Source organism: Zonotrichia albicollis, chromosome 1 (genome assembly GCF_047830755.1).
Source record: "Zonotrichia albicollis isolate bZonAlb1 chromosome 1, bZonAlb1.hap1, whole genome shotgun sequence".
Lineage (NCBI taxonomy): Eukaryota > Metazoa > Chordata > Aves > Passeriformes > Passerellidae > Zonotrichia > Zonotrichia albicollis.
In genome coordinates, this window is record NC_133819.1 from 71,057,854 (window position 1) to 71,068,772 (window position 10,919).

Consider the following 10,919-nt stretch of genomic DNA (forward strand, 5'->3'; position numbering starts at 1 on the left):
GTACTCGGGGGCTGACACAAAACCAGCGCTGTTGCTACAAGAGGAGCGGGTCTCTGGGCAGGTTTATTGGCTGCGGTGTCCGCGCAGCTCCGGCCGGTGGTTGAAACACCCGCGTTATTTGCAGGGCAGCCAGGTCCCCTCCATGTGTCAGAGCCCCGCATCTGAGGACCCCCCTTTGTCCCGTGTCCCACCGTCCCGAACCGCGGGACAGCACAGAAGGGCGTGCGGGACAGGGTGCCCGTGGGGCCCGGCACAGCGCCAGCGGGTCGCTGGCACAGCCCCGCAGCCCGGTGGGATTCGGCGAGTTTGAGCCCTGGGTTTCGGGAGCTCAGACGGAGCTCAGCGGGCACCTCAGGCTCGCAGGGTGTCTGAGTGCCACGGCTCCCGGGCAGCGAGGAGGCTGCTGTGGGATGCGGGGGATGCGGGCAGTCTTGGAGGGGGAGAGCTGGGGGGTTAAACGCGACAAAATCTTAGGCTTAGGTGTCCCCCGGAAAGTCTACCCTCTGAGAAACTGTTTTCCAGCCCTCTGAAGAGACCAAAAGCCTGTGACAGCAGGACCTGTCCGGAGGCGGAGGATGGGACGGGCGGCGGGGGGCGGATATTTCTCGTCCCCGGTGTTCAATGCTCGCACTTCCCCTCGGCGGGGTCCTCCGGAGGCCCGCGGAGCCCCGGTTCCCTGCGGGACGCCCCCAGGAGCCGGGTCCTGCGGGTCCAGCGTGGGAGAGTCGAGTAGAGGCTCTTCTCCCACCTGCTGAGGCCGATTTTCCCCTGGAACACACTTCCCTAAAGGCAACTAGATTCTGCCCTTCGGCTGGCTCCTCGCCCAAACCTTGTTTCCCCCCTGGTCTTTCTCTCCGTCCTCTGAGGACCGGGAGGCTGAACAGTCCTCGAACAAAGCTGCCCCGGCCCTGAGGGCTGTGGAGCAGGGAGGAAAGGCAAAGGTGAGCCCCTACGATTTTGCGATCACCACACTCGTGTAGGTGTCCTGTGCCTGGCTTAGCTTTCTGCCACATTCAGACACTGGTGAAAAATGTCTTAAGGTATCTTCACGGAAAGCCAGCCAAACCCACGTGGTGATCCCCAGGTGATCCCCTGTAAAATGCTACGAGAGGTGCCCGCTCTGTGCAAGGAGAGTGTCTGGGGGATGCTCTTGGAGTCAGGCTTATTTTTGGGGTTTTTTCCCAACACGGGAAAAAGCAATGCATTAGAGCTGAATGTCCTTGTCTGCCCTTGAGATGCGGGACGTCTCAACCCCTCGGATTGCCGTGATCATCTCCCCTTTTCCTCTGCTTCGGAAAGGAGGGAGAGACCGACACTTCAACAGGAGCTGGGAAGAAAGGTCCTGATGGCGGCCTTCAGGGAGACTTCTATAAAAAGGGTCACGCCTGCTGCCCATTGCGTATGCTAAGAAAAAAAAAAAAAAAAAAAAAAAAAAAAAGGAAGGGGGGCGTTAGAAAAAAAGCGGAAAAACCTCTCTAAACAAACATCGGGATCGCACGGCTACTGCCAGAGGTCCCGAGAAGTCAAGAGGTCCCGGGAGCAGCACAAAGGACGGGACAGGACCGCTGGGAGTCCCTTCCCATGCTGGCCCTTTTGCTCCCTGCGCCGCGGTGGGATTGCCCCCCTCCACACCCTCCAGGTGGTCCCCCCGGGCTCCCGGAGCCGGGAATTGGGCGCTGCACTGCGGCAGCAAGGCTGCTTCCATCTCGTTAAAATGCCCGCATGCCCCTCATGCGGAAAGGGATCTCTGTCAGCCGCTGCAGATCGAGATCTAAATCCAGGCACCCTGAAACTGACAGTTGGAGGAAAATCCTCCAGGGCTTAAGGAAACGCACTTTTACAATACTGGAGGGATTTGTTTAAGTTTCAGTCTCGGCTTTAATTGAAAAAACGCTTCTCATCTGCAGAACCTCAGAGGAGAGGAAAGAGCCTGAAGCACACAGTTAAAAAAGGGAGGAAAAGACAGAAAAAGAACAAAAAGAGGCGGGGGGGGGGGAGGAAAGAACTCCAACATAACCGTAAACATTTATCTTTCATATTTGTCTTCCATTTTCTTAACTGGTTTAGTCTAACTTATTTCATTTAGCTCACGAAGCAGAAGGGACTCTGTTATGAACGTGAAACTGAAACCGCAATAATGAAGAGATTTCCTAGAATAAAAACTATGATTATACAACAACATCTGAGTAACCAAATCTGCCAAAAAGTTTAATTTCCGTATACTTTGGTAAAACAAACCAGTTGTGCTCCGAAACTAGGATCAGCTCAGAAATGGATACACCAACCAAAATAAACATCTCCACAAAACAGCAAATGCACTTCTGTTTAATCATAGGCAATTTAAATCATCTTTTAAAGTATCGGGATCATGTCTTGGAGACTTTTTAATGCTGTGCTTCAAACAAGTATCTGCTGCGAGGAAGAGGAGGTTGCTGAAGGTAGAGGATTGAATGTGTTAGCCCCGATATCAGAGCCGTGTCAAGTCAGGATGGAAGCAGCATTCGGCCGTGCCACCGGGCTGCCTCTCCTGGCTTTGCTCTGCTGCCTGTCCCGTCCCTCACCGCCGAGACACCAGTGACACCCCGATACATCGTGACACCTTGTGCTGAGTGTAAAAGATTTTTCTCGCTCGACTAAAAGTAATGCTCCAAACGAACAGTCTGAATCGGAGGCAGGTTAGAGTGATTTACAGGCGATGATCCTCCCTCCTGCCTTTAATTCCTTTGGTCTCCTGAAGATTGCAGAGATTACTTCAGCGCGTCATCCGAAGATGACATTTAGACAGAAATCCCGCCGAGGAAGGTGGAAAAGCACCCTCGCTCACCGAACATCTTTCCTAGAGCAAGGAAAGATGTTTTTATATAAAACCACAGATATTAAAAAAAAGGGGGGGAAAAAAGGCAAAATATGTCCTTACAACGAGATCAGGAATCTCACATCGGCCTCCCTGTCTTTCTAGGGAACAACAGGAAAAAAAAAAGATAAGAAGACAGATGGGCTGATAGAATTTTTCTTTTTTTTGTAATTATGGGAACAATTTAAATCGATGCCTTAGGAAAGGTAAACATGGGTCTATGGACCGACCTATTATTTTTTCTATTAAAATGTGTCATAAACATAGCAGGGCTTGGTAGTGTTTTTCTTAGCTTATCCTCAGATACAATCAAGCCATTTTCGGACACATTCCCATGTATGTAGCAGTGGTGATCTGGAGGAAGCTGTCGACGCCTGTTCAGTTAATTTAGGTTTTCTTTGTCTAATTACTGTGGAGCTTAGGGAAAAGGAGCTGGGCTCAGGGCAGTAAACTGACACTTGGGCTCTGTGTGTGGTATCCAGGCAGAGTTTGATGGAAAAAGCCTGCTTCCACTCAACTGCAGGTCACTGTCTGGGACCAGCCCCACCCCCTCCCTGCCCGTACCCACCAGCGAGCTCTCAGCACGGAGCTGCGCTGGAGACAGACGGACACACAGACACACACAGAGAACTGCAGGCACGCCGCTGACACGGCGTCCCGCTCTGCCCGCGTCCTTCCCACCCCCGTCCCTTCGCCCCAGCATCCCTGTCTGCTCTGCCTTTCTCCCCGCCGCCGTCCTCCTTGCGTCTCCAGTTTGATTCTGGAGCCTCCTCCATCATTCGTGAGCAGGCCCGTGCCTCCGCCGGCCCCTCTCCTGCCTGTCCCCTCCGGTGTCCCGTTTCCCCGAGCGAAGGGCGCTCGCCAGCACTCGTGACCCCCGCTTTGCACGGGTGGAACATCCCGGGGCGTGTAGGGAGGGCGCATCCCTGCTCCTCGGACTCTGCCACGGCTGCTCGAGAAAATGAATGACATTTTATAGGGCCATGGGAGGTGGCAAGGGGTAGCTAAAAGTCTTACAAAGCAAATGCCTTGCAGGCTTGAGGAGCGGTGGGCCATCCCTCACACGCGTGTCCCGCACCAGCGCCCGTGTGTCAAGGGGCGCACCCGCGGAACTCGGGGTGCTCGCCTCGCCCCGGGGCCGTGTCGGGAGCAGAGGGCAAAGCGGTGCCCGTGGGGCCCCTGAGGGAGCCCCGGGAAGGCGGAAAGCGGGACCGGCGCTAGTCCGGTAGCGGGAGCGAGCCGGGATGGTGCCGCAGCGGCAGCAGCCGCAGCAGCAGCGGCTCTTGCCCAGATGACGGGTGGACAGAGGCCAGCTGGAAAAGGGGTGGTCTCTTTCTTCCCCCTCTCGCTCCCCCTCTCCCTCTATCTCTGCTGATTTCTCGACCGGATTTAGGGGGGTCTGCGGGGAAAGGGAAAAAAAATAATAGCGAGATTGAAGGAACTGATAGGCGATCGCGCTGTGCCTTTGACGAAGAAAAAAAAAAGGATATATGAAAGAGTAACAGTGCGGAAGAGATTGCGGGGCGGGGGGCAGGCTTTTGCGCTTCCTCTCCTTGCCGGATTAGGCAGCGGGATGGTCCCCAGGTGGGGGGCAGAGGAGGAAGCGGAGCGGCGCTGAGCGGAGCTGCGCGGAGCAGGGAGGGAGGGGGCCGGACCAGGGCCGGGGCCGGGGCCGGGGCTGGGCCGGTCCATCCCGCCTAGTGCCTGGCTCCGGCGGAAAGCAGAGGAGCCATTGCGCAAGGGACCGCGGGGAGAGATGCGCAGGGCGCTGCCGCCGCCCCACCGCCGCCCGCCGCACTGAGGAGGTGCCCGCAGGACAGCGGCTCCCACCGCCCCCCCCGCTCTCCCCCTTCAGGGCACCCCCGCCCCGGTACCCACCCCGCCCGGCTCCCCCCCTTCCCCCGCAGCCTCACCCCACCCTGCCCCATTCCCCTCCCTCCGCCAGATGACCACCGAGAGCGGGCAGCAGCGGCTGGAGCCCCCCGTCCCTCTCCGCTCCTGCAGCCCGGCTCCCGGAGCTCTCCAGATGAGCCGGCCGCCCTCCTCCGCCCTGGAGACCTCCACCTCCTCTTCCTCCACCTCCACCTCCTCCTCCTCCTCCTCGGCGGCGGCGGCGTCCTCCAAGAGCAAGAAGGCCAGCTCGGGGCTGCGGCGGCCCGAGAAGCCCCCCTACTCCTACATCGCCCTCATCGTCATGGCCATCCAGAGCTCGCCCTCCAAGCGCCTGACCCTCAGCGAGATCTACCAGTTCCTGCAGGCCCGCTTCCCCTTCTTTCGCGGCTCCTACCAGGGCTGGAAGAACTCCGTGCGCCACAACCTCTCCCTCAACGAGTGCTTCATCAAGCTGCCCAAGGGCCTGGGCCGCCCGGGCAAGGGCCACTACTGGACCATCGACCCGGCCAGCGAGTTCATGTTCGAGGAGGGCTCCTTCCGACGGCGGCCCCGCGGCTTCAGAAGGAAATGCCAGGCGCTGAAGCCCATGTACCGCATGATGAACGGGCTGGGCTTCGGCGCCTCCATCATCCCGCAGGGCTTCGACTTCCAGGCGCCCCCCGCCTCCCTCGCCTGCCACTCCAACGGCTACAACCTGGACATGATGCCCAACGCCATGGCCGGCGGCTACGAGGGACTCAGCGGCGGCCACCACGTCCCGCACATGTCTCCCAACCCCGGCTCGACCTACATGGCCAGCTGCCCGGTGACTGCCAACGGGGACTACGGCCCCGACAGCAGCAGCAGCCCCGTGCCCTCCTCGCCGGCCATGGCCAGCGCCATCGAGTGCCACTCGCCTTACACGAGCCCTTCGGCTCACTGGACAGCCTCGGGGGCCTCGCCCTACATAAAGCAGCAGGGCCTCCCCGCCGCCAACGCCGCCTCCTCCGGCATCCACTCCAGCGTGCCCTCCTACTCCCTGGAGCAGGGATACCTGCACCAGAGCCCCCGCGACGACCTCTCAGGTAGGGGCGCGGAGGGGCGGCGGGGGCGGCGGGGAGCGCGGCCACAAAGGCTTCTCTCGGGGGAGCCCCGGACCGCCACGGTGTCGGAGAAAAGAGGCGTATTGTCTGCGAGAGGAGAAAAATACTCGTGGGTTGGAGCTGCTCTGTTTCGGGATAGGGGGGCTGTTTGAGGGGGGCGGCAGTGGGCACGGGGGCGAGCATCCCTCCTGCTTGCCCGGCGCCGAGAAGAAGCGCTCCGAGGAAAGCCTGGCTTCGTCCCGGCTTCGTCCCGGTTGTCGCGTTCCCCTCCCGGTGCCGGCGAGGAGGCAGCGGGGCTGCCCCTCCGCGCCTTGCTGCGGCTTTGCTTGGCGGGGAGCGCCGCCGGGCATCGCCGCCGCCTCGGTAAACCGCGCTCCGCGGAGACGCGCCGCTGCAGTAATCAAATAAAGGCGTCAAATATTATCCTCCAAACCCTACCGGGAAAAAAAAAAAAAGAAAAAGAGAGAGAGAGAAAGAATTAAAAAGAAAATAAAAAAACCTCCAACACCAAACCACCCGCTTATCTTTGCTAGAAAGATTAAAGCGGATCTAGTACAACTCTGCAACCGGAGGGAAAGAGTTTTCTGGTCGCTGTCTCCCACCCCCTCACCCCCTCCCCGGCCGGTGATTACAGACAATGTCTGCTCAGAAAAATCCGAGCGCAAAAATGGGTAAAAGATGTTGGGCGCTTACGGGGAATTTTTCCAAATAGCCCTTTTAAACGTGGGTCCCAGAGGTTAAGCAAACAAAGACAGTCTGGGCTGGACCACACCGAAGAGGATTTTAGCCTGACTTAACCCCTATGAGAGCGGGGTCTTGTTCAATTTTATGGGAATTTCAACAAGTAACAAATACAGGCGACCCTCAGCCCTGGGTCCCCTCCCGCCCCCTCGCTGGGCTCCTGTCAATCATTCTCGTGTCCCCTGCGAGCGCCGCAGCCTGCCCTGGCCGCCCCTCAGCCCGCTGTGCCGCGGGGAGAGCAGCGCCGTGAGAGTCCTCTCGCCGCCACCGCACAAGGGACGGGGGCTGTCAGGGCACAGACAACGAGCGGTTGCAAACTTTCCCCCCTTAACAACAAAAGAGGCGAACCTCTAAAGAGCCCTGATGCGCCTTCTGGGCAGAGGCGGCCCCGGAGCGGGTCGCGTCTCTCCGGCTTTTCCGCGCAGGGAGAAAGCGGACGGGATGTCCCCAGCCGGGCTTCCCTGTGCCCACAGGGCTCTGCTGCTCAGGCTCAAACCAACTTTTCGGAGCCATAGGGAATCCTTCCACGTGATTTTTGGAGCCGGGGCGAGAGGCCGGCGGGTTCACAGGGGCATCCCCGCCGGACTACGTACCTTCTCCGTTAGGAATTTCTGCTTTGGTTTGTTGTTTTTGCTTGGATTTTTGTTTTCTTTTCTTTTTCTTTCTTTGGATCTTTTCCCCCTCTGTTTGTTTTACTATTTGCGGCCGCACAGTTCGCCACGCAGGGCCCATGGGGCCACGCGTGGTGCAGGAGTGGGGCTGGCCCGGGCAGCGGGGCTGGGAGGCAGCTGCCCCCTCCTCCTGCCAGACACCTGAGGTAAGAAAGCTGATTCCTGGAAGAGAATTTTTCATTTTCATCCAGAAACAGCCCGAGAATACCTCTACAAAACAAAAAGCAGAGGGAGAGGCAGCGAGGGTTCTGGTCTTCCCTGAGTTCCACTGCGGTTTCCGAGGCCGGGCGGTTTAAATCCGAATTGTTTCTGTTCAAGGACGGATACAGACTCATACGAACCGCTGGACTCTGTCTTAATGTCGACCACCAGCGTCCGTTTCCAGCAGCTCAGATTTAATGCAATTACTTTGCAAAACGGTGTTTCTCCGCTTATTTTCTACAACTTCAGTATGTGGGCCCAAGGCTTTAGTGCAAATCATATGCAGTCCTTGATTAACTGGACAAAAAAATCAGACCAAATTATTTATTTCATTTTATTTTTTAATTTTGTTTTTAGTAGATCCAGTCCTCATTTGTACACGATAAGTAAAATCTCTGTAGCACAAATATTTCAGAAGAGTGAAAGGAGATGGGGAAAAAGGATCCGAGCTCTTTTATTTGTACTTAAAGTCAGCAATAATCTTTCCCCTGCTGTCCCCGCGAAAGCAGTAGCAAGTGAAATTCGCCTTTCCCTTTCTCTTAGTGAAATGTAAAGCAAATTCAGTGGCTAATCGCTGTTGGTCGGTCAATAATTCTCTACCCATGATAGCGTCAGGGAGGACTTAAAACCGTGAATTTATATCAGACTCAAGAATAAGAGAGGTAAAAATTGGAAACAGGAGGCTTGGTTCTGCTAAAAGGATTTTGAAGCTGGGGGGCTGGGGGAGCCGGATTTTTTTCGCAGACTATTAAATCCTGCTAAATGATTGAATCAGGATTGTAATAAAGTGCCCCAGTTTATGGTGAGCATACCAGCAGGGTTATTAGAAAGCCGAGGAAATCCAGCGAAATAATCACTTTTATAAAGTGAGCTCTGCGGGGTGAAGGAGGGGACAGCGCCGGAGGAGAGCGGGCTGTGCGCGCCGCCGGCCGGCGCTGCCAAAGGGTTCGGCTCCGCCATCCCGAGGAAAACCGGGGACCTTTCCCTCCTGTTTCTTTTTCTTTCCTTTTTTTTTTTTTTCCCTTACACACTCACTCTCCTGCTCTTTCTTTTGCTGTTTTTTTTTCTCCTCGCCTTTTCTTTTTTTTCCCCTTGACCCTCGGTCACATTTGACAGGATCCCGCTAGCCGAGTTTGACATCCACACGCCAAACCCAAACCCTCTCTGGCTCTGCCCTGCGGGCCTTGCTCGGGCAGTGCTCCCCTCCCCTCCGGATCCAGCAGGAATCCTGCCAGACCAGGGATCCCAGCACCGTCCTAAGGCTCGGGGTTGGGCCTGGGGTGGCGTGTCCCATGCGGTCCCCGAAAGGCTGCCTTGGGCTTGGGAAATCACAATGGGAATTTGCGAGGTCATTTGCATGTCGGTGCCACGGATGTACTCGGCTTGTTGTTGTTGATGAACCGTAGGGTGTATCTTGTGTTTATGAAAGCGCACACGCGAAAAGGCGTGAACGCTCTTACACACACATACACATAAATAAATACATACTGTATCAACACACAAACGGATCCTGACTGGAATTCAACCTGCAGCCGCTCAAGTCAGAAGCAAAATCTTCCCAGGAACGGGGTAGGGAGCGGGAAGAGAGAGGAAAGGTGGGAATCGGGTTCAAATGGCTGTGGTGAGCGCAGGAAAACATGCAAGCGGCATCGCCTTCTCTTTCCCTCTCACACACACACACAAAACACACTCTCCCTTATCCACCCCCACGCGGGGGCTGCGCTACCCCTCCGCGCTGATGAGTACCGAGGCAGAAGGCAGACAGAAGCAGCGCGTGTGTGCCCCCGCAGGAGGGATGCCCGCGAGGCCGGGATGCGGCCGGGCACGTGTCCGTGGGCATCCCCCTCCGCATGCCTTCCTCTCCTCAGCCTGCGTGCCGCACGGCCGTGCGGTCTGGAACGGGCTCGGGGCTCCTACGGGCACGGCCGCAGCTCCGAGCCGACCTGCAGGCGATGGGGGCTCCGCGGAATGCCCTTCTCCTCCTCGCTGGGGCAATGGAACCCCCGGGCTCTCTGCCCCGCAGCACGTCAGGCGCTGCCCCTGGGGGAGCGTCCAAGTCCTCCACCAGGAAAGGCAAAGACGAGTTACCAAACCTTGGTGACTCCTGGGCGTGAGGGAGCGGTGTGCCAGCTCTGTGCAGGCAGCCTCTCCTCCCTGGGGTGAGGGAGGAAGGACTGCTCCACCCGGGCAAAGCTCTCCGACTTCTGAGCAGCTCTTGTTATTTCCTTCTCTTGCAGTGGGACTGCCTCGCTACCAGCATCATCCCTCCCCGGTGTGTGACAGGAAAGATTTTGTCCTCAATTTTAATGGCATTTCTTCGTTTCACCCGTCCGCTAGTGGATCTTACTACCACCACCACCACCACCAAAGCGTCTGCCAAGACATCAAGCCCTGCGTGATGTGAAGGCCGCGCCCCAACAGAGACAATCAGGTGTCACCGAACAGAGCCGAGGTGTAGACGGAGCCACGCAGATTAAATATAATGTGCACTCTGGTAGCATTGGTAGTACACGAGTCACTTAGCGAATTTGCCTAAGGAAGCAGTGTTTTCCGTCCCACTCCACGCCCCGAAGGACACGTACAGCCGGTATAGTGCTCCAAAGGTCTTACTAAAAGAAAAATGCCTTGTGTGATGTTTTGGCTTAGGGGGGACCTAAGTGTCCTTATGCCAAGTCTGACCACCTTAATCACAAATCGCCTTTCTGCCATCTCCCAAAGAAACGAGCTTTGGGAAAGGGAACAATTGGACATGTTTTTATACGAGAAAGTGTCTTTGCATAAGAAAAGTAAATGTCTCCGCACCTGCGAGGACTCCCCCTTCTGTTACTGCGTTAGCGGGAAATGTACTTTTTTATTGTGTTCTCTCCCCGAGCCCCACCAAGGACACTTTGTATGGACTTCAGCACGAACCAATTGATATTATTAAATCAGTATTGTTTAGCCCTTTCGTGTATAGACTGTAAGAAAAGTTCAATTTTTTTCCAGTATTGCAGCAATACAACGTTTTGTTTTTTATTTTTACAAAAGTTGTTTTCTACCACAATATTTTTAAAAAAAAATATTTTAAATAAATCTCGTGCATACTCACACACTATTGCTTTAAAAGGAGAATATATTTGCACTTATGTATACTTTTTACAGTTTGCCAAAATATTTTGATGTAAAAATTTTTTTTCCAATAAAATGTATATAACGACTATCACTAGACAGGCGTTTCTTTTCCCTTGGCTCCTTCTGAGAAAAATCTTCCACTCCGGCATCCGAGAGAGTTGAGGATGTAACCCCAAATCCTCCAGTCACTGCAGGCGGAGGAGGACAGCGAGGCCAGTGCCACGCTCTCCGGGCCTCACTTCCCGCCGTCACCCACTTCCCACCCTGCTTTCCACAGCTGCTGGATAGGCTTTGGAATAACCGAGGCAGAGGACACAAAAGCAGGAGGGTTGGGAGTGCACGATCCTCTTTTGGAGGGCGCCTCCA

The 10,919-nt window shown here is 55.9% G+C and overlaps 1 protein-coding gene across 1 annotated transcript; it reads left to right on the forward strand.

Annotated features, from left to right (window-relative positions):
* Positions 1–4,443: 4,443 nt before the first annotated feature.
* Positions 4,444–10,628, forward strand: FOXF2 (forkhead box F2). The gene is made up of 2 exons (XM_074544594.1): positions 4,444–5,811; positions 9,680–10,628. Exons 1-2 carry the CDS (start codon positions 4,800–4,802, stop codon positions 9,844–9,846), a joined length of 1,179 nt encoding a protein of 392 aa, XP_074400695.1. The 5' UTR covers positions 4,444–4,799; the 3' UTR covers positions 9,847–10,628.
* The last annotated feature ends 291 nt before the right edge of the window (positions 10,629–10,919 follow it).

What these genes read in the sequence shown, in the direction of transcription:
- FOXF2 (XM_074544594.1), top strand. Translation starts at nt 4,800, where the DNA reads ATGACCACCGAGAGCGGGCAGCAGCGGCTGGAGCCCCCCGTCCCTCTC. An exon ending in CCCCCGCGACGACCTCTCAG is followed by an intron (nt 5,812 to 9,679) that starts GTAGGGGCGCGG and finishes CTTCTCTTGCAG; the next exon opens with TGGGACTGCCTCGCTACCAG.